This window comes from Mastigoproctus giganteus, chromosome 4 (assembly GCF_048544385.1).
Source record: "Mastigoproctus giganteus isolate SK-2022 chromosome 4, ASM4854438v1, whole genome shotgun sequence".
Taxonomy (NCBI): domain Eukaryota; kingdom Metazoa; phylum Arthropoda; class Arachnida; order Uropygi; family Thelyphonidae; genus Mastigoproctus; species Mastigoproctus giganteus.
Window position 1 is genome coordinate 10,313,346 of NC_143578.1, and position 24,687 is coordinate 10,338,032.

Genomic DNA, 24,687 nt, shown 5'->3' on the forward strand with positions numbered 1-24,687 from the left:
CACTAAAGATAAGCATAGGAGCAGAAGAATCTTTTTGTGAGATATAAGACAAGACTGAGTTTTAGAAGGGTTGAAATCAACTAAGTTGTCTTTGTGCCACTGGAGAATTACCTGAAGATCATCATTTAAGAAATTGGTAGCAGATTTTCAAGAAGTTGAAGCTGATTGAGCAGGGCAAGGTTTTTCAAACTGGAAAGTGGAATGCAATGTGCTATCATCAGCAAAACTAGGGATAGGATTTCCGGTCAATGGAAGAAGGTCAATTAACTGCCATCTCTTAAACACAATCGAAAACCTTTGAGATGTCAATGGGCAATTGCTTGAGTTTCACCAAATGTTTCCATTTAATTTGTCAATAAATGAGTAACATAAGCCAGAATATCACCAGTGGATCAACATTGATGGAATCCATACTGGTGATCGTTGATCAGACAGAAGGTTTCTAAGTAGTTTAAGAGATGGCAGTTAATTGATTTCTCGATTACTTTAGAAAGAGTAGGAGTAACTGCAGTAGGATGAAAATTGGATGGGAGGAATTTGTCACCCTTTTTAAACTGGCTGGATATGAGCAAATTTCCAGGCAGAAGGAAAAACACCTTTGGAATACGAAAGTGAAAAAAGGTGCCAAAGAACAGGAGTAAATTCAAGAGCACAGGTTTTGAGACCAAGTGGAGCAATACCATCAGGACCTGGAGCTTTCTTAGCATCAAGATTGGTCAAACTCCTGACATCCTTTTGACAGAAGACCACAGGAGGTATTGAATGGAGCATGTTGGGAATGGTGGGAAGTGTTCTGCTGAGATCATTAATACATGTTGGAAGAAAAATGGGATGCTAGCAGGTCAGCTTTATCCTTGGCTGAAGTGACAGTAGAGCCATCTGGTTTTGACAGAGGTAGGAGCAGAGATGGGCAAAGGTTGCGACCAATAGCTTTGGCAGGAGAAAAGACTGCCTTGGCTACCATTAGGGCAAGAAGCAAGTTTTATAATCTTGGCCTGTTCAAAATCTAGTTTGGACTTAATTACTGCTTTATAATTGTTGCGAGCTTTGGTGAAGGCAGAAAATGAAACTGAAGAATTGGAAACAAGCCAATTATTATATGCAACATTCTTCTCTTGAACAGCCTTAGCATATTTATTGGAAAACCAAGGTCAGATAAAGGACAAGATTTTAACATGGAGCGTGGAATGAAGGATTCCATTCCTACAAGAATAATTTCACTGACACGGAGTGAGCAGACATTGACATCAGAAGTCTTGAAGCATTAATCTGACCAAGGAAAAGAAGAAAAGAAATCTCAGAGGTCATCCCATTTTGCATTCTTGTAATGCCAAACAACACAACGTTAGGAATAGCCATGAGATAAAGGCTCCATTGGAGAAGAGACAATCACCGAGTTGTGATCTGAGGTGCACTAAAGGACCACTCACTTCATCCGTGTACTTAGAAGGGCTGTTTGTGAGAAAAAGATCAAGTGTGTTGGCTGCATGGTTAAGATTGTCCAGTATTCTAGTAGGTAAATGAACAATCTGTGCAAGGTCATTAGTAATTGCAAAAGCCTCAGCATCTTGACCCGCTGGATCTGTGTGATTAGAAAACGGAAGCCAGCTGGAGTTGTGAACATTAAAATCACTAAGGAAAATTACCTCACTATTAGGAAAGTTTGACTGGAGAAAGTCAAGTTGCAAAGAGAGGAAGTCAAAGAGCTCCAGGTGATTAGTGGAGTTGGGAGAATGGCAGAGACAACTTATGAATCTGACAGAATGAGGTAGAGAGATTTTAAGTCAGAGAAGATCGAAAAGAGGAGATTCCAAATTACCAAGTCTCTGACAAAGAATATTGGAACAGACATGTGCACAAGTGCCACCTTTGAAGTGAAAGGAATCATGCAGCGAATAGTTTGGGCAACTGAGATGAGCAGTGGGCGAATCAACCAATAGCTGAGATTCTGTCCGTAAAAGTATATGGGGTTTGGCAGACTGTATGTGGAAATGGAAATCATTGAGATTAGAACCGAGACCACATGTATTTGTGAAATGAACTAGGAAGTTTTTGGGAGGTTTAGATCTTTTCAAAGATAAGCTTGCTCTATTAGTGTGACAATTCATGGTGTATTCAATAGTAAGAAAATGTGGGGGGGGGGCCATGCTGTATGAATTAATGATGTTTTTGGATATGGTGTACACATGGTAAGAATATACCCAGATCCTTGAAATGATGTGGCCTTGACAATGCAACTGCATACACACTACTAGGACTCCTTCAGGTCACTGTCTGGCATAGTAGAGCTAGCAAGATTATACACTATCTGATCCGGAAACCTCCTTGAGAATTACCAATAGGTTCGGCCCGGTGTACTAATTAGTGGCCAGCCTGCGAACACCGTTTTAGAGCTGTATCCTCGAAATGTAAGGAAGTTTGGATCTCGCCATGGTTGTTCATCATAACCTCAGAAGACATCAATCATACTGCATAATGGAAGAGAAGGAGAAGAGTTGACTGGAACTTAGCTCTGGAAACTAAACCTGAGTTCCACCACTTGAAGCCTCCAATAAGCAAAGTGGTGGTGTGGATGCCACCACACCACACCACACGTTGGTTCGAAGTCAGAGGTGTCTGTTAGATCTGCAGCTGTCTTCCCTTATCTTGGCAGACCCCTGCCAAACGCATATTCACTGCAGAGCTGCACACAATTAAACTAGCCTTGGATAATATACAAATAAACTACCACCAAAAATGTGTTATATATGCTGATTCTCTTAGTTCATTACAGGCTTTGTCATTGATGAGGTACAATCCTCATCCAGTCCTGTATCAGGTACATCAGAGGATACACTCCTCTGATGTATCCTCTGAGGATACACTCCCTTTCTGAATTGGAATTTGATATTCACTTCTGCTGGATCTCCAGCCACATTGGAATCCTGGGAAATGATTTGGTGGACTCTGCAGCCAAATCAGTAACCTGTTATAACTCTTGTCTGGTAGTCCCCTATACAGACTATAGACAAGTAATTCGAAAGAAATGAACATCGATCATTGTTGTTGTTTTTTGGTTTTTAGGAGCATTAGCAACTAAGGCCATATTGCTCCGAGAAGATGCGGTGGTCATTCCCTGACCTTTCCGCATCCTCCGTATTTGGTGGTGACGGGCTCGAACCATGGTCTAATCAAGAAGCGTGTGCTACACACTGCTGCTCCTTCCCACCTGGCTATGGAGGCGCTGCAGGCACTGTGATACCATTTTAACTGAGAAACATGTCTACTGAGTGTCATAGATTTTTAAATGAATGCTGTTTATGTTTTAGTACCTTTAATCATCTGACTGAGCCTTATACACTCAGTCAGATTTCAGCTGTCAAGACAATATGTCCGCAATTTAAAAATTTTTAAAAATCACAAATCTTTATACTCTTCTATAAATGTTTTTAGTATGTATCGTATACACCTCATTTTTACCTGGAATTTATTATCTATATTTTAGTCATTTGTATATACTGATATATCATTTTTAAGTTACTTGTGTCTTATTCTTTTTAAATACTGGACTCAGTGCATCATGGCCTTAGTGGCACTTGCACCATAAAAATCAAATCAAATCAAATCCAATCAAACACCTGTAAATATGCAAATACACATCATTTTAATGAAATTTACTAAATTTATTAAAAAAAAAAAAAAAAAAAAAACATACACACATGTAAATTCGCTTGATTAATGGCATGTAAAAATTTTACTTTAAGAATTTGATTATTTGTATTAATACGGAAATTCTATTTTCAGGTGAATTCTATTGGAACTTTTAATGTCATCCGCTTGGCAGTTGGGCTTATAGGAAAAAATGTACCTGATTGTGATGGGCAGAGGGGAATTGTTATTAATACAGCAAGTGTTGCAGCTTATGATGGTCAGATGGGTCAAGCTGCATATTCAGCTAGTAAAGGAGCAATAATAGGAATGACTTTGCCTATTGCCAGAGACTTGGGAGATCAAGGAATTCGATGTTGCACAATTGCACCAGGTTAGTAATGGGTGCTTATTAATTGATAGGATGAAGGATAGCTTGTGCATATGAATACAAATTTTGATTAAAAAAAAAAAACATTTTTTAAATGATCACATAATTCTTGATTAGTTATAGTAGCTAAGGAGGGCATGAGTGCTCACAATTATACTTTTTGAATAGATGCATGCTGGATTTTAATTTGTTGTTAGTTACCAGTATAGCAGAAAGTTGCTTTGCATGAACACGTGTTTGTCACATGTACTGAAAATGTTGGAGTGTGAACAATGTGATATCCAGTATTGATTTCATCAGTGCTGGTTCACTGGTGATATATTGGATTATGTTATTATTATTATTATTATTATTATTATTATTATTAGCTGTATGGTGCAAGGAAGCCTGAAGCTTATGCTGCACCAGTCAAAAAAAAAAATTCCCGAGTTATCCTAAGAGAGAGAGAGAGAGAGAGAGAGAGAGAGAGAGAGAGAGAGAGAGAGAGAGAGAGAGAGAGAGAGAGAAGTAGAAGGGAATCACCAAGAAAGAGAAGAATGATGATATCCAGCTCAGGACCCTGGGTGTGCCAAACCCATTCTCACCAGATGTGAGCACCTGGGGTTGTGTTACTCATCTTCGGACAAATCTAATGGAAAAGACTCAGGCAAGTGCTCTTGACATTTCCAAGACTTTTTATTGTGTTCTTTTTTTTTTTTTTTTTTTTTTTTTTTGCCATAAAGGTCTTATAAGCAGATGTCCATTTTATGGATAACCATCTGCTTTTTTGCAATGGTTTTCTCTAACTTGGGGTATACGAGATGGCTCTCTATCTTCAAACATTCTCAACTAGCGTTGGTGTTACACAAGGTTTGGTTCTTTCTACCACTCTTTTCCTCTTGTATATTAACAATCTTTTTCTGTTGACTGTAAATACTGTCCATAATTTTGTTGATTCCATTATTATTATTATTACTAGCCATATGGTGCAAGGAAGCCTGAGGCTTATGCTGCACCAGCAAAAAAAAAAAAAAAAATTCTGACTTACCCTGAGAGAGAGAGAGAGAGAGAGAGAGAGAGAGAGAGAGAGAGAGAGAGAGAGAGAGAGAGAGAGAAAACAAGAGTCAGCAGTAGAAAGGAATCACCAAGAGAGGGAAGAACGATGATATCCAGCTCAGGACCCTGGGTGTGCCAAGCCCATACTCACCAGAGGTGAGCCCCCGGGGTTGATACAAATATCTTTCTTTATATTTGTTTTTTAATGCTAGCTATACTCACAATGCAGTGAAAAGGAAATCTTCTGGAGCATAAAGAATAACATCTCATCCCTAATAACTTGAAATTATTTTTAGAGTATACTCATTCTTTTATTGGTATCCAATTTTAATAAGAACATAATTTTACCAAATAAGTACAGATTCAGGAAAGTTGCAATAGTCACACAGAACAGTACGTTCGGGCTGGCAATAGTGTTTGTGGCACCTGAGGCAATATCTTGTAACAGCACCTAATTCATATATAGTAGTAGTGGCATGTATAACCTCCATGCACAAGTACATGGTGGGTGACCACACAGGTGTGAACCAACGTAAGCAGGGGTCAAGGTGTGGCGCCCACACCACATGGAGGAACGCCGCCCCTCTATGTTACCAGGCAGTACTGGGTTGTAGATGACTCTCATCAACCGGTGAAATACCAACACTTTGCTTATTGGAGGATTGAAGTGATGGAAGGTGGAGGATTAAAGTGGTGGAGGATTGAAGTTCCGGTCAACCCTTCCCTATCTCTTCCATCATGCAGTATGATTGATGACTTTTGAGGTTATGATGAGCTTTGTGGCGAGATCCAATATTCCTTACATTTCGAGGGTACAGCTCTAAAACGGCGTTCGCAGGCCGGCCACTAGTTAGTACACCAGACCGAACCTATTGGTAACTCCCTAGGAGGCTTCCGGATCAGCTAGTGTATAATCTTGCTACCTCTACTCTGCCAGATAGTGACTGGAGGGAGTCCGAGTAGTGTGTATGCGGGGAGCATAGTCGAGGCCACGTTATTTCAAGGATCTGGGTATATTCTTACCACGTGTACGCCATATCGAAAAATTTCATTACTTCATACAGCATGTCCCACTCACTTTTTCTTATTATTGAATACACCATGAGTTGTGAAACTAATAGAGCAAGCTTATCTGCGAAAAGATCTAAACCTCCCAAGCACTTCCTAATTGATTTCCCAAATAAACGTGGTCACAATTCTAATCTCAACGATGTCCATTTCCACTTGCAGTCTGCCAAATCCCATGTACTTTTTCTGACAGAATCTCAGTTATCGGTTGATTCAACTATTGCTCATCTCAGATGCCCAACTTATTCGCTGTATGATTCCTTTCGCCTCAAAGGTAGTACTTGTGCATATGTCCATTCTGATATTCCCTGTCAGAGACTTGGCAATTTGGAATCTCCTCTCTTTCATCTTCTCTGGCTTAAAATCTCTCTACCTTATTGTGTCAAATTCATCTGTTGTCCCTACCGTTCTCCCAACTCCACTAATCACTTGGAGCTCTTTGACTTCCTCTCTTTGCAACTTGACTTTCTCCAGTCCAACTTTCCTAACAGTGAGGTAATTTTCCTTGGTGATTTTAATGTTCACAACTCCAGCCGGCTTCAGTTTTCTAGTCACACCGACCCAGCAGGTTGAGATGCTGAGGCTTTTGCAATTTCTAATGACCTTGCACAGATTGTTCATTTACCTACAAGAATACCGGACAATCCTAACCACACAGCCAACACGCTTCATCTTTTTCTCACAAACAACACTTCTAAGTACACGGTCGAAGTGAGAGGTCCTTTAGGCACTTCAGATCACAACTTGGTGATTGTCTCTTCTCCAATGGAACGTTTATCTCATGGCTATTCCCAACCTTGTGTTGTTTGGCATTACAAGAATGCAAAATGGAATGACCTGCGAGACTTCTTTTCTTCTTTTCCTTGGTCAGGTTACTGTTTCAAAACTTCTGATGTCAACTTTTGCTCAGATCGTGTCAGTGAAATTATTGTTGCAGGAATGGAATCCTTTATCCCACATCCACTTTAAAATCTCATCCTTTATCTAAATCTTGGTTTTCCAATAAATGTGCTAAGGCTGTTCAAGAGAAGAATGTTGCATATTGTAATTGGCTTATTTCTAATTCTTCAGTTTCATTTTCTGCCTACACCAAAGCTCGCAACAACTGTAAAGCAGTTATTAATCAGTCCAAACTAGAGTTTGAACAGGCTAAGAGTAGAAAACTTGCTTCTTGCCCTAATGGTAGCCGAGCATTCTGGTCTCTTGCCAGTGCTATTGGCCGCAACTTTTGCCCATCTCTGCTCCCACCTCTGTCCAAACCAGATGGTTCTGTTGTCACTTCAGCCAAAGATAAAGCTGACCTGCTAGCATCCCATTTTTCTTCCAGCTCATGTATTAATGATCTTGGTAAAACTCCTCCCAACACGCTCCATTCAGTTCCTCCTGTGGTCTTCCATCAAAAGGATATCAGAAGGATTTTGATGAATCTTGATGCTAAGAAAGCTCCAGGTCCTGATGGTATTTCTCCACTTGTTCTCAAAACCTGTGCTCCTGAACTTACTCCTATTCTCTGCCGCCTTTTTTCACTTTCTTATTCCAAAGGTGTTTTTCCTTCTGCTTGGAAATTTGCTCATATCCAGCCAGTTCCTAAAAAGGGTGACAAATCCCTCCCATCCAATTATTGTCCCATTGCAATTACTTCTACTCTTTCTAAAGTAATGGAGAAATCAATTAACCGCCAACTCTTAAACTACCTAGAAACCTTCCGTCTGATCAATGATCGCCAGTATGGATTCCATCAGTGTCGATCCACTGGTGATATTCTGGCTTATGTTACCCACTTATGGACTAATTCAATGGAAAGGTTCAGTGAAACACAAGTAGTTGCTCTTGACATCTCAAAGGCTTTTTATCGTGTTTGGCATAAAGATCTTCTAAACAAGCTTCCATCTTATGGTTTGCCAACTGTTTTTAGTAATTGGTTATCCAGTTTTCTCTCTGATCGCTCACTGAGGGTGATGGTAGATGGCTCTCTGTCTTCTAACTTCTCCACTAATGCCGGTGTTCCCCAAGGTTCAGTTCTTTCCTCCACTCTTTTCCTCTTGTATATTAATGACCTTCCATTGACTGGAAATCCTATCCAAAGTTTTGCCGATGATAGCACATTGCATTCCACTTTCCATTTTGTGAAACCTTGTCGTGCTCAATCAGCTTCAACTTCTTGAAAATCTGCTACCAATTCCTTAAATGCCGATCTTCAGGTAATTCTCCAGTGGGGCAAAGACAGCTTAGTTGATTTCAACCCTTCTAAAACTCAGTGTTGTCTTATATCTCGCAAAAAGGATTCTTCTGCTCCTATGCTTATCTTTAGTGACACTCCGATTTCTAGGCAAAATGATATATCTCTTTTGGGGATTACCCTGGCTTCTAATCTCTCTTGGCACAAGCACATTACAAATATTGCTTCCTCTGCATCTAAAAAACTTGGTTTTTCTCTTTCGCTCTCGGCATTACTTTTCTTCTAAACAGCTCACTCTGTATAAATCGCAAATCAGCCCTGCCATGGAATATTGTTCCCACATCTGAGTTGGTGCCCCCAAAACCTCTCTCAGGCTTCTTGATTCCATTTATGCTGTATGTTTATGCTTCTTGATTCCATTTATGCTGTTAGTTTATGCTGCATGCCTCTTCTACAGATACTTCCATGGGCACTGTTCTTCTGAATTGGCTTCTATAATTCCCGCTCTCTCTTTCAAAACAGTCCGAACCCGTGCCGCCACCAGCCAACATCCATTTACTGTCCAACTTCAGACACACAGAACCAACTTTTCATCTTCCTCATTTATTCATTCAACTGCCGTTTTCTGGAACAACCTTCCTTCATACGTATTTCCTGAAAATTACAATCTAGAGAAGTTCAAGTCCAATGTCAACAAATATCTTCTTTCGTCTTCTCAACCTCCAACCCAAGGATGGTACTAAGTACTATAGTTTCTAATACCTCTCGTGTTTGGGGTTCACATAAAAAAAAAAAATGTTCTGCAACGAAGCAAGTGTTTGAGCATATGCATCATCAGCAAAAAAAAAAAAAAAAAAAAAAAATCACACCATTCCCTCCAAATACCTGTCCAGTTCCTCCTTAAATTTATTTAACCTATCAACTTCCACAACGACGGATGGAAGTTTGTTCCAGCAATTAATCACCCGCTGGCAAAAGGCAAATTTCCGCACATCTATTCTACATCTGTCTTTTCTTAATTTGAAATTATGCCCCCTTAGGTTCATAATCTGAACAAGTGGAAGGATCCCATCAGAATTCAGTGTGCTCAACCCATTCAAGGCCTTATATGCCTTCTAGGTTGAGAAACCTTACCCTGTACAAACAGCTTCAACTTCTCAAATATCCATCTTCAATTTCTAAATGCCAATCTCAAGATAATTCTTCAATTGGATGACAAAAACTTACCTAACTTCAATCGTAAAATATAGTCTTTATTTATTCCTTGCAAAAAAAAAAAAAAAAATCTCTGTTGGGGATTATCCAACTTCTAATCTCTCCTATGCGGTTTCTGCTACATGCTTTTTTATAGCTACTTATGGATACTGTTCTTATGAATTAGCATCTGTAATTCCACTGCTCTCTTCCAAAGCAGTATGAATGCATGCAACAACTTCCAAACACACACAGAACTAAACTTTTCATCTTCTTTCTTGTTTATCTCTTCCTATATGTTTTCTGGAGGAACCTTCCTTCAGATGTATTTCTCAAAAATTACAATACGCAAAGAATTCAAGTGTGATGTTAGCAAGTATTTTCTGTTTTTCTGGCTTCTCAATCTGCACAGTTCTAATTACTATAGTGTCTGATGTCCTTCATGTTTGGGGTTTTCATTAAAAAAAAAAAAAACATAAAATTTTGTTGTGTACTTGGAAGATCAGCCACACAAACACACGAAATACTTGTTTTAGTTTATGGGGGAATGATGGCATGGAGAAAAAAAAGTTTAAATAGTTTTAGGGGTTTTATGAAGGAAATTTTTCTCTTTATGGAAAAAGAAGCATTTCCCCCATTAACATCCTGAAACACTACACCATTGAAGTCTGCATCATCATTCAGTTGAATCAACAGCTATTATTGTTGAGGAGATGCTCTTTCATTTGGTTTGCATCAGGACATTTTGACTGAGGATTTGGGACTAAACTGAATGGAAGAATTGCGGACTCATTTTTTTCCCCCCTCTCTATTTTTACATTTGAGGTAAGCAAGCACCAAATTTATTCCATGTGTTTTTTTAGCAAGCTTTGTCGGATCGTGCATTTATTTTTAACCAAAATGATAACAGATGATAAGTCGTACATATATGGATACGATCCAGAGACCATGAATTATAGGCTCAAAGTGAAAACAATGTCATCACTAAGGCACTGTAGTCAAAAGATGCAGCAGTCAAAATTGCATGTGTGAAAGTGATGCAATTGCATTTTTAGATGTGGGGATTTTATCAGAATTCATTCCATGAAGTTTTTGGGGATTATCCCAACTTCTAATCTTTCTTGGCATAAGTGTGACACAATCAAATATTGCTTTCTCTACCTCAAAAAAGCTTTTCCTTTTGACTCTCAACATTACCTTTCTTCTCTTCTAAAATGCTACTGACTCTACATCTGAACACTTTCCTACCATGGAATGTCATTCCTGCATCTGGGGGTGGTGCCTTGTTAATGCAGCCTACTATCATGAAGTTTTAAAACAGTTGTGAAACTCAATCTGCCATAAATGATCTTAAAAATGGTGAAAAGGTTGAGTCCTTCACCATGACAAAGTGCTGTGTCACACATCACTTGTCTGTGGAAAAATTTGACTGACAAAAACATTACTATCATGCTGCACCAACCTCATTTGACACCACATGATTTTTGGCTCTTCTCAAAATTAAAACAGGACAAGAAAGGAAAACATAGTCATTAAACCACTCTTCTTATAATCAGTTGAATAATGGGTGAAGCAGCTACAGTTTTGAAAATTATTTGATTTTAACAGACTCATTAATGATAGACCCTACTGTTGTTTTCTTAAACAAATAAACCTGTGTTTGAGAAAACCAAAGTAAAGGTATGACATCCTAGCTAGCTTCAGAACTTAATTATATATAATTGAAAGTTTGAGTTTGCTGTTTCTCCTTGCTGCCTTCCCTTTCTTTTTAATCAAGGATTTTCAAAGGCAGGAACTACTCTTCTTCTTTTTTAAGTTAACTGACAACTATCATTGTTAGTACTTTATGTTAGTTACAGGCCACGTCTATGATGGATATGATAAATTTTGAAGTTATCTTAGCAAGAGGAAGAATCCCATCAGCACTGAGCTTGTTCAAACCATTCAAGGTCTTATACACTTCAATAAGATCATCTCACAGGTGTCTAGTCTCCAGATGCTGCAATTAGCAGAACTTAAGCCTCTCTTGGTAAGAGCAACCCTTTGTTTCATTTGCCAATCTCATTGCCTTTCTCTGCACTCATTCCAGCAACTCTACATCCTTCCTAAAATGAGGCCTCCAGACCTGTCTGCAGTACTCAAGGTGTGGCCTGACCATTACCTTATACAAGGGAACAATCACCTCCTTATCCCTCCTAGCAAAATTTCTGTATATCATAGACAAGCACTATCTGCTACTCTTGCAGCCTATCTGCACTGCTCAGAAAACTTCATATCTGACTGCACAATTATCCCCCCCTGGTGCCTCCGTAGCCAGGTGGGCAGGAGCAGCAGTGCATAGCACACGCTTCTTCCATGACCACCAAATACAGATGATGTGGAAAGGTCAGGGAATGACCACCACATATCCCGGAGCAATATGGCCTTAGTTGCTAATGCTCCAAATAGCAAACAACAACAACAATCACCCCCAGGCCCTTTTCATTCTCCACTACCCTCAGTGTAGCACCACTCAGTTGGTATGTTACTCTGGAGTTACTGCTACCCGTATGCAGTACTTTACATTTGTCAATGTTAAACTTTAGTTGCCACCCCTCAGTCCATCTGCTCAAATTTTCTAGATCCTGTTGCAGTATCCTACTGGCATTAACAACCCTGCCAACCTTCGTATTGTCTGCAAACTTGGACATTAACCCTGATATACCTTCATCAGTATTATTGATAAATGCAGAAAACAACAAGGGGCCAACACTGAACCCTGGGGAACTCCACTAATAACATTACTACACGAAGAACAGTGTCCATTGATTACCACTCTGTCTTCTCACACTCAACCATCCCATTATCCATATCAGCTTCTTTAACCAGTGACTCCATTATTTTCCCCAGAACAGAAGTTAAACTAACAGGTCTATAATTACTTTTGTCACCCTTTGATCCCTTTGTGCAAATATGTTCCCTTTGTGAATTGGGAACATATTTGCACATCTCCAGTCCATGGGTACCTCCCCTGATTCCAAAGAAGCTTTCATAATTATGGCTATGGGTTTGCTTGCTTACTTACTTTGCTGCCTCCTTTAATATAACTGGATAGATCCCATCCACTCCAGGTGCTTTTCTTATATTCAACTTCAATTTCTCCACTTTGCTCTCAGTTATTACAAAAAATTTTAGCACCCTACTAGAGTTTGATAAACTTTTGTCCTCCACTTCCTTACAGACTTCCTCATGTGTGAATGTAGATGCAAAATACTCATTCAATTTGCCATCTGCCTCAACAGAATCATCAACAATCAAGCAGTTGATATCAAATGGACCAATCTGATTCATCCCCTTCTTTCTAGAGTTTACATAAGTAAAGAAGAAGTCTTTGCTGTTTTTCTTTGCATCCTTTGCCAAAGATTTCTCATAATCTGCCTTCGCTTGCGCAACCACCTTTGTGACTTGATTGCAGACTTGCTTATATCTACCATACTGTTCTGTGTCACCAGATAATTTATATGTATCCTGTGCATTTTTCTTCTGTGCCACGAGTCTCATCTCTTAGAAATACTCTTCTAAGAAATACATTTCTTAGAAGAGTATTTCTTAGTTGGGTCAAAAAGCCTAGTAGCTTCCACGATTACAGGTAACTCTCGTATAACGTGGTAGTTAGGTTCCTATAAAATCTTGTGTAAAATCTCCCGAAACATTTTACATCTCCCTAACTACCACGTTAGGGAGATGTAAAATCTCCCTAACGTGGTAGTTAGGTTCCTATAAAATCTTGTGTAAAATCTCCCGACTAAGAACTGGTTCTTAGTCCTGCAGTGTTATGCGGGACTAAGAACCAGTACAAAAAGGGGGGTTACGTTCCAGAAGGTAACAAAAAATACCCCATTTTTTTATAGCTATCGGAAACTTAACGTTTATTAAAAATAGTAATAACTGAACAAACGCCTTACAAACTGTGATACATATATGCCAGATAATGTACGTTCGTTTAATTTTCTTCTTCTTCATCACTGCTAAGCACAACCAAACAAGAACTTTTCTCTGTTGCAGAATATCTTCACCTTCTGAACTTTCTTCTGCAGCATCTAGATTTTGTGTATTTTCTGCTCTTTCTAAAAAATCAGTAATCTGGGTTGTTTACTTTTGCTTGATAGTTTAAAAAATTTCATGTTATGGAGCTAAACATTTTTGAAGCTCACTTTTGAACTTTGCACTTCTTTCAGTCGAAAGATCTGCATCCAAAAAATAAGATTCTAATTGCTTGGCTAAGTTTGTGCCTTCCTGTATGCTTTTTAGTGTAAAATTTGGATCTTCAGAATTTTCATCTATGCTATCATCCTCTGAATTGATTGATTTGGTTTACCCCTGATGCCATTTCCACCAAATCTGCTTTGCCAGCCTCTTTTTCTACCAGTAATTCTTTAATGTCTTCAGTAGTCATATCATCAAAAGCTTCACTCCTACTGACTTAGCAAGTTGTACTATTGCACTGATTCCATTTTCTGCTGGTTTGACCATATGGCATTTCCTGAATGAACTGATTTTGGCTATACATTTTTCCAACATGCGGTTAATGTTGATGGTTGGTTTTACTTTGAGTGATAAAGCTATGATTCCGATACAGTCCACAATTGAATAACGTTTCCATGCCTCCATCATTTCAATAGATTCGGAATAAATTTTTTCCAAATGTATTGTAACGATTTTCTATTGTAATGAGTTTTAAAGGTAAATTAAAGAAGTTGTATTAGGTGGTAGGAATATTACTTCAACGTTTGGACGACATATCTTTTGGATGGCCTGGCGTGTTATCCAATAGTAATAAAACTTTGAAATCTAGATTTTTTTCCACAAGTTCAATAGCACACGGGGATTTCCCAACAAAATAAAATATGAGGTTTTCCAGTATTTTTATTTTATTTTATTTATTTATTTTTTTTTTTGCATAATGACTAGCAAGCCAAAAGCAGGGATTCACCAAAGAGAATGGAAACGTTGGAAAATTATATCCAACATAATAGCAGGATTTCCCCGTATAAAATCCCAAAAATACCTCGTTATGCAATATTTGCCACAATTCTCTAACCGCGTTAGAGCGAAATCATGTCATATCAGTACCGTGTTGTGCGAGGTTTGCCGCAATTTATTAATCATGTTAGAGCAAAACCATGTTTTAGAAGTACCGTGTTATACGGGGGTTGCCTCTGTTTTCTTGAATGCTTCCCATTACAATTTGCTGTTGGTAACATCATCAGTTGGTCCCATTGTATAGAATTTAAAAACTGTCTGAGACCACTGTAGTCACCTTTACCAAAGCAAAACTCTTCCCTTTACCTCTGATGGTAGTTACATCTTTAAGTAAATCCCACATCATCACACTGTGATCAGTGCCACCTAGTGATTCTTTTATCTGCAGATTTTTAATGCATGAAGAATCATTACTGATAATCAGATCAAGCGTATTACTCTCTCTAGTTGCCTCTTGAACATGTTGCTGAAGAAAAGAATTATCCAATAAATCCACAAAAGCCTTGCTAGTGTGTGTGGGACCAAATCACAAGTACCAGTCAATATCTGGGAAGTTAAAATCTCCCATTATAAGACAGTTATGTTATATGTAAGACATTTATGTATCCATCCAGTAATCTGTCCTGTTACCTCTGGTTCCAGTATATTTCAGGCTGCGTTATCACATCTGAAACAAAGTGTGGTGCTGTCACAATAGTTTGAGATTAATTAAACATGATTTTCTCTTTATAAAAGGTTGAATGTCATTAATCTCAAACTATTGTGACAGCACCACACCTTGTTTCAGATGTGATTAAAAAGTTGTGAAATTATTAGGTTAACAAATTACTGTGATTTTCAGCTCATTTTGGGATTTTAGAGAGCTATCAGTCTCCATTACCCCACTCATTAATTTCTTTGATTTCTATTATAATTATAAGAATTGCAGATTGTCCCATTTTTTTTAAAACTATATTTACATTTGATTCTTAACTAAATATTTGAAACATTTTTTGGATACATTCCATAAAGTACCCAAGGAGGTGGTACAGCTTGCAGTAATCTTTGTGTCATGAAATCTTTAGTCTACATAACGTGGTATCTTTACATTACAATATATGTTTGTTTTACTTTCTTTTTATGATAACTTGCAAAAGTAAACAGTTACTAAGTATAATATAGGGTTGTGGCAAACATGTGTAAATTTTTATTTTAAAATTTGTTTTGTTCACCATAGGAATCTTTGACACCCCTCTTCTACGATCACTGCCTGAAGAAATTGTGAATCATCTTTCCAAACAAATTCCATTTCCAAAGCGGCTTGGAAAACCTGAGGAATTTGCACATCTTGTACAGTTTCTGATTGAAAATACAATGATGAATGGAGAGGTAATCAGATTAGACGGCGCTATAAGAATGGCATATTGAATTTGTTCTGCATAGTACTTTTATAAATTTATATTAACCACAGCCAACTTTTACTTATTTTGTATATGTTGTGAAAGAGTTTGATTGCTTCTGAATGATAGTGATAAATAAATTTTTTTTTCCTTAAGTATTGATTTTTATTTTTACCATCTGTCAACTAATAGTGCTAAAATAAACAAAATTTTTTTTTTTTTTTTTTCATAACAACATTGCTTTTCCACAATATTTGAATCAGCCAGAGATCTGCCCACATTTGAAGTTTGTTATTAACATTTTGATGCATTTCCTGTGATATTGAGAGCTTATTCAAATTGAGAGATGGTAGGCATGAATCTCATGTATGGAGTTGCTAGATGCAATGCAGCTGAAGTAAGATGTCGAAGCATGTAAGAAAACTTCCATAATCTTCAGGTGCCAAATAAGACCTTTCAAAGAATACATGAACACCTTGCAGAAACCATTTCATTTAGAAAACTAGTTTCGGATAGTGGTAGACACATTAGTATGAGAACTGTTGATCCTTAATCACACTGAAGAAAATAATGGACACAGCAAGAAAGGATAGCAATAGTAAAGAATGTGGGACATACGAAGTGCGGCTAAAATGAAAGGAGAATTGTTGCTTACCAATGCCTTACTACTATGTATGTTAACAACATTCATATCATACTAAGCTAATAAAACAGAAAAAAACTTCTCTATTCCAGGAGCAGTAAAAAACTTCGCCTGCACAAGGCTACTCTTGTTCTATATGCGCTTATTGTCTTCAACATGTCCATTCATTTGCCTGTCTGTCCATACACATGTAACAGAGACAACCAGCAGACAATTGAAAGTTTATATTTGGACTTTTTAAAAATATTTGCTGAAGTATTCCATATTTGCTTTAAATTTTCCAATACAGTCGATCCTCGTATAACACGTGTTTGCATTACACGAATTCGATCATACACGATTTATAAATAGGGGAACGTTATCTTATATAACACGAACCGAATTCGCTTATACACGATTCGCCTTTGTGTTTACAAGAAATGGCAGTCGAATGCGGAATCACCCCAACTGAATGCAACACGATAGGAAAGAAGAAGATTCTAAAAATGTATTTATGTGTTTTATATCAGTGAAGGGGAAACACATTTCACCATAATAACGTAAAAACCAACACAATTCCAGCTATCGATATAATCGCAAATGCAATTAGATGGAGTTTACTACCAGTTTATAACAGATTCCACTAGCAGAAATGCAACTGGAAATTGTTTTTATTGTTTTATGGTAGTAACCTCCAAAAATGTGCTTTAGTAAAATGCGAGGTGTTAATTAATAGTGTATCTCGGCCTTTACGGTGTTATTTATTCAGTTGCTACACGCGCGCAGCTTTGTTTATGTGTATCAAGCGTGCCTCCTCGTTTTGTAATTGTGCTTTATTCCCTAAAAATTAGTAAAATACTTAAAAGGTGTGAAAAGGAAGCGTCCTGGCTAAGACACTGCACATTCAGAGAGAAAAAAAAAAAAGCAATATCGATAAACAGAGGCGGACTGGATCAAAAATTCTTACCCGGGAAAATTTATAGTGGCCTCATACTATGGTTTATGACCAAAATCACACCGGCCTCCGGCCCACCGTGGTTTCCCCCGTAAGGCTTATGGCCAGTCCGCTTCTGTCGATAGAGAAAAAATATTAAATTGTGAAACGCTTTGAGCGAAATGAAAGACCATGTGATATTGCACTTGCTACAGACCTAAATGAGGCAACGCCGAGAATTACAAAGAATGCGGAGAAAATAAAAACAACTTTCATAGCGGGAACAACTCAAAGTGTAATTAAAATCCATTAGATTAAAACACAAAGAATTGGAAGAGATGGAACGGCTGTCATCTCTTTGGATTGAAAATCAAACAAAAAGCAAGTTTGCTTACGATAGAAGCAAAAGCATTAGCAATATTTTATTACGATTTACATATTATAATTTATACAGTACTTACGTATTATAAAATACGTAAGTATTTTATTACGACTATTTTATTTAATATAATAATTTTTTTACGAATAAAATACGTATTTTATTCGTAAAAAATACTTTTTTAGTATTAAAAAATACTAAAAATACTTTATTATAATATAATATTATTTTTATTACGTATTTTAATCGTTATAAAATACGTAAGTATTTTGTAACGATTAAAATTACCCGATTATTTATTGTGTTTGGTAATGTTTTGGTTCCAAATGTGTGTTCAATCTTGGGTGGTCGGCACCTAACCCTACTTTTCCCATAGGGCCTATTGTTTATATTGCACGAGGATTTCTAGGAACGCAACTATCGTGCTATACGAGGACAGACTGTACTAGAAATCCTTCAATCATTATTTTTTTTTTTACTTTTCAAAAAAAAAAATTTATGGATTAAATCTTTTAATTCAGGAATGCTTTAGACAGTCCATGCACATTTCACATGTATGCTTGTTATGTAGGACTCATGAATGTGGTGTCTCATGCGAAGAGGTATACCATATGTAGAGGTAAAAGTATATTAGCATTAGCATTAATAGAGGCATACGATGCAAGAAAGCAAGATTATGAAGCATTAGCCAAAAAAAAAAAAAAAAAAAAAACCAGCTCTGATTTCATACTTCCTTTGGTTCCAAATACCTGTCCAGCTCAGCCTTAAATTTATTTAGGCTATCAACTTCCACAACAAAAGATGGATGGAAGTTTGTTCCAACAACCAACTACCACACTGGCTAAAGGCAAATTTCCGCACATCTATTCTACAACTATCTTTCCTCAATTTGAAACTGTGCCCCCTCAGGTGATTATTCTGAGCAAGGGGAAGAATCCCATTAGCATTGAGCATGCTCAAACCATTCAAGGCTTTATACACCTCAATCAGATCAGTTCGCAGGTGCCTAGTCTCCAAACACTGTAATCTGCAAAACTTAAGCTTTTCTTCGTAAGAGCAACCCTTTGTTCCATTCACTAATCTTGTTGCCCTTCTCTGTACTCGTTCCAAAAGCTCTACATCCTTCTTAAAATATCATCATTCTTCTCTTTCTTGGTTTCAGATCAATTCGCAGGTGCCTAGTCTCCAAACACTGTAATCTGCAAAACTTAAGCTTTTCTTCATAAGAGCAACCCTTTGTTCCATTCACTAATCTTGTTGCCCTTCTCTGTACTCGTTCCAACAGCTCTACATCCTTCTTAAAATATCATCATTCTTCTCTTTCTTGGTGAATCCCATCTACTCTCTGTCTCTCTCTCTCAGGGTAATTCAGAAATTTTTTTTTGGCTGGTGCAGCATAAGCCTCAGGCTTCCTTGCACCATATGGCTAATAATAAATAATAATAATAATAATAATAATAATGAGACTTCCAGACCTGTATACAGTACTCAAGGTGTGACCTGACCATTCCCTTATACAAAGGGATAATCGCCTCCTTATCCCTGCTAGAAAAATTCGTGTATATCATTGATCAGCCACCATGAGCTACTCTTGCAGACCGTCTGCACTGATCAGAAAACTTCATATCTGCCTGCACAATTACCCCCAGATCCTTTTCATTCTCTACTACTGTCAGTGTAGTACCACAGAGTTGATACGTTACTCTGGGATTATTGCTTCCCATATGTAGTACTTTACATTTGTTAATGTTAAACTTCATTTGCTACCTCAGCCCATCTGCTCAACTTTTCTAGATCCTGTTGCAGCGGTGTACTGTCATTAACAACCCTTTCAACCTTTGTATTGTCTGCAAACTTGGATATTAAGCCTGATATACTATCATCAATATCATTTATAAATACAGAAAACAACAATGCACCCAACACTGAACTCTGAGGGACTCCATTAATAATATTAGTCCATGAAGAGCAGTGTCCATTGATTACCACTCTCTGTCTTCTCCCACTCAACCATCCCTTTATCCATAGCAGCAGTTTGCCTCCAGTGCCACACTGCTCCAATTTGTTCAGCAGTCTTCCATGTGCAACAGTATCAAAAACCTTTCTAAGATCCAAATATATGATATCAAAGTTATTCCCGGCATCCAGTTGCTTTGTGACCACATCATAGTATCCAATCAATTTTGTCAGACAATATTTTCCCTTAACAAAACCATGCTGTGTCTGAGCTATAACTGAATTGTTGTTTAGATGATCCTGTAGTGCTTTAATCAGTGCCTCCATTAATTTCCCTGGAACAGAATTTAAACTAACAGGTCTATAATTACTTGTGTCACCCTTTGATCCTCCTTTGTGAATTGAGGTCACATTTGCACATCTCCAGTCCATGGGTACCTCCCCTGAGTCCAAGGAAGCTCTCATGATTATGGCTAATGGTTTGCTTACTTCCTTTGCTGCTTCCTTTAATATAACTGGATAGATCCCATCCACCGCAGGTGTCTTTCTTGTGTTAATCTTCAACGATTTCTCCTCCACTTTCCTCTCAGTTATTACAAAATCATTTAGCTCACTGCCAGAGTTTAGTTCACCTCTGGCATTCCCCTCCCTGGAGAGAGAACAGTAATAAATAATATACAGTTGTAATTAAAATGAACGCTAGGTTTAGAGAGTGCGAAGCTATACAGTTTTATTAAGTGTTCTCTAAAGTTATCTTAATAATTTTTTAATTGATAAGGCAATAACTATATTTACTTTTCACTTCCATTAATCACAGTATAAAAGAAAACATTTTATTTAAGGAAAAAAAAATTGAACGGCTTTAAAATGTATTTACTTGTTTAGCTTGAATACAACCTCCAACCCAAGCATGGTAACAAGTACTATAGTTTCTAATACCTCTCGTGTTCGGGATTGTCATATATAAAAAAAAATAATAAAAAAAAAAGCAACAGAATCTATTGGTATCAGACATAGTACAGGGAAGTATCAGGCTTTTGCTACACCAGCCAAAAAAATTAAAAACAATAAAATCATTAAAAAATCAATTAATAAGCCAGGAAAAAAGGTAAAATAGGAAATAAAAAACTGAAAAATAAAAACAGTGAAAATAAGAAGCAATAAATAAAAACATGATAAACAGAAAATTAAATAAAAAATAAAAAACAAATAAAATCAGGAAAAATAAGAAATAGAATAATAAAAAAAACCAAATAGAAAATAAAATAAATACTGTAACTGGAAAAAGAAACGAAATTATTTTTAAAGTTTTTTTCTGTTTATTTCTTATTTTCACTGATATAAATAACAACAAGGAAAAAATAATAGAATAATAAATTAAAAACAGAAAAAATTTTAAAAAAAATGAAAAAGTTAACTGAAGAATTTAAAAATTTCACTGGAGTGAAAATAAACAAAATAAAAACTGAAAATAAATAAACAGAATGGTGTTTATAAGCATTCTGCTCCCTGCGAGGGAAAGGTTTTCTTCTATTTCAAGATATTTTGTGTGCCAATGTAAAGCCTTCCTTTTACTGCTGCTTTGTAACCTCAACTCTTTCTCCTGTAAGAATATTTTCAAAAGCTTTTAAATTAAATTAGATCTTTTACTAATATATTTTCTACCAGCAGCACAATTCCTGATTTTTTTCTACTTCTGGAACTATTTTCAGTTTTTACCAACCATGGCGGATCAGATCTGCTACCCTTCAGTACTCTCCTTTGAATGATAAGAGTGCTAAACTAAGAATGCACCTGAAGCTGCACAAAGTCAGCTTGCTAATTCTGTCAGATGCAGGAAAAGGTGGAGAACGTCCTAAAAAGTTAGACGATCCCAGAAATTTAGAACACTTACTATGTCCACCCAATCCCTGAATGCAGAGACCCCAAGTATCAAGATTTTAGAGCTACTGCTATCAGCTGTAGGTTCCTTAAGACATTTGAAAAGCAATACAGTGCTCCATTGCAAACTGCTATTTTAACCACAGGCCCCTTATCTCCACATGGTGATCAAGAAAAGTACTAATAGTGACCTCATGGACACCCTTATAAGAATCCAGAAAGCTCTCAACAACAATGCAATTTGTAATTTTCTTTGATATAAAAGTAGTCTATGACAAAATAGATATAACAGCTCCATTCTCAAGAATTACTTCAATATTACAGGCAATACTTTCAGTATAATTAAATCTATCCTGGAGCTTAGATATCTCATCATCTCATATCACAGTTACCTTAGAACTTGTAGTACTAATATGGGTATTTCACATATGGAGTACTACCTTCAATCCTGTTTGCTCTGGAATCCCTCCTGGCATCCCAAACACTTTCAGTCATATGCTGATGACCTGAAACTTCATGTGACCAAAATCGGATTCTCATCAGTTTACTCTGCAGGCAAACAAAAAAAATTCAGCAACTTGAGTATTTGGCCTCAATTGAACTGGAGCCGAACCAAATAAAGACAGCAGCTCAAACGTCTCTCACATGGAAGGAGTTATGCAATGGCATCAAGGTAAACATTAAAGAATCACCCACTCAAAAAGTTAAAATGCACAAATATATGGGGTTAGTATGGAATAAAGAGCTCACCTCCTGAACACCAAAACAAAATGCTTTCTACAATGTGGGAAATCCGCCAGGAACTAATGACGATGCATGATGCTGAATTGGTCAAGAAATACATCCTCCAATGTCTCTATCACATGCCAAAAAAGATTGGACAAAGACATTGAACCATATAAAGTAATGCCTCCTAATTTTTCACTTTCAAATGTAGGGCTGTGGATCATTTCGCATGTCACTGAGTGGTCACTGGAGATCTATGGTTTCACCATACTCAGTGGTGCTGTGATTGGTCTTGTGAGTGTAGCACATGGATAGTTCAAAATGGTGAAACATATACATGTGCTGCCACTTTATCAGGTACACACCTGCTGTGCACACAAATTGTTTTTCCCACAATGTTGCAAGTTACATGACCACAGTTGTGTATATAAATGCAGCAGAACAACCTTTAAGCATACAAACCGTAGCAAGAATGGGGAAAAGGAGTGATCTAACGGACTTCGAACGAAGCATGGTAGTAGTTGCAAGACATGCTGGACAAAGCATCTCTGAAACGGCAGTTCTGAACTTTTCATGCATCACAGTTTCAAGGGGATATCGAGAATGGTGCAACGAACAGAAAACATCCTCTCAACGGCATTCCTGTAGAAGAAAATCACTTGTTGATGAGAGAGAGGTCAGAGGAGGATGGTTAGAACTGTGCAAGCAAACGGGCCACAATGTCGCACTTCATGTGAGAATACAATCTTGGTGCGCAGAACAAAATATCGCACTTTGTCGCGAATGGGCTACAACAGCTGATGGCCACATCGCGTACCTTTGTTATCAATGAAGAACAACAGAGCACGCCTCCTGTGGGCACAGCAACACTAGCACTGGACTATCGAGGATTGGAAAACAGTTGCTTGGTCTGACGAATCAAAGATCCTGGTGCATCATGTTGATGGAAGGCTCAGAATTTGGCGAAAACAACATGAATCCATGGACCTGTCATGTCTGAAGACTACTGTGCAAGGTGGTGGGGGAAGTGTTATGTTGTGGGGAATGTTTTGTTGGCACACGTTGGGTCCATTGATACCCATAGATTCACGTCTGACTGCCACATCGTTGCTGACCAAATGCATTTGTTCATGTTGACAGTTTATCCTCAGTCAGATGGTCACTTCCAGCAAGATAATGTGCCAGTGCACAAAGCCCGAATCACTATGGAATGGTTCCAGGTACATGACAATGACTTTTCTTTGCTGCAGTAGTCCGCTCAGTCCTCGAATCTCAATCCTATTGAACATCTTTGGGATAAGCTGGAAAGGGCTGTTTGCTGTAGGGCTAGATCTCCATCGAAACTGAAGGAACTGCGTGATACATTCATGTCTGCATGGTACTCCATTCTTGCACAACGTTTTCAGCATCTTGTTCAAACCATGCCTAGACGAATTCAGGCTGTTTTGAAGGCTAAAGGAGGCTCAACACGCTGCTAGGTAGGTGTACCTAATAAAGTGGCAGCACAGTGTATGTATCAAGCAAAGAGTGGTGGTGATTGAATTTCTTACCAAGGAAGAAGTGACGCCTATCGAAATCCATTCGCTACTCAAAAATTTTTGTGGTGACAATACTGCAGCTGTGAGTACAGTTAGACGTTGTATAAGACACTTTAAGAATGGGGAAAGTGACATTGTTGACAATCCCCGAAGTTGCTGGCCAGTAACGTCAGTGACAACAAACAACAAGAGCCGGATCGACACACTGATCAAAGAGGATTCTCGCATCACAGCATTACAGTAGGTATAGAGAAACCTTCTGTGATAACTATCATAAAGGAACTACACTACAACAACGTTTGCGCCTGATGGGTCCCGCAAATTCTGACACATGAGCACAAAGAAGCCCGGAAAATCATCTGTATGGAACTTCTCCAGTGCTATGAGAGTGACGTTTTTGTTTCACGCATAGTCACAGGTGAACAAACCTGGGTTCACCATTATGACCTTGAATGAAGAGACAGTTGATGGAGTGGCACCATCAAAATTCAGAATTTGAAAAAGAAGTTCAAAAATAAGTTCAAAAGACAGCCTTCTGTCGGTGAAGTCATGACGACAGTGTTTTGGGACAGAGATGGGGTCTTACTTGTGGACTTCTTGCAACGTGGCACCACAATTAACTCAGATCGAGATGTGGAAACATTGAAAAAGTTGAAAGCCTGCATCCGCAGAATTCGACCAGACAAAAACCTTAATGTTCTTCTCTATGACAACGCACGACCCCACACCAGTCTGCGCACGATGGAGGCTATTGCA

At 37.9% G+C, this 24,687-nt stretch overlaps 1 protein-coding gene across 1 annotated transcript in view; it reads left to right on the forward strand.

The window, feature by feature from the left end:
• Positions 1-16,050, forward strand: part of LOC150086387 (3-hydroxyacyl-CoA dehydrogenase type-2-like) — a 36,921-nt gene extending 20,871 nt beyond the window's left edge. The window contains exons 4-5 of the mRNA XM_090371346.1: positions 3,784-4,021; positions 15,733-16,050. Coding sequence (XP_090227472.1) covers positions 3,784-4,021; positions 15,733-15,923 — 429 coding nt within the window. The 3' untranslated portion in view covers positions 15,924-16,050. The remainder of the gene's footprint in view (positions 1-3,783; positions 4,022-15,732) is intronic.
• The last annotated feature ends 8,637 nt before the right edge of the window (positions 16,051-24,687 follow it).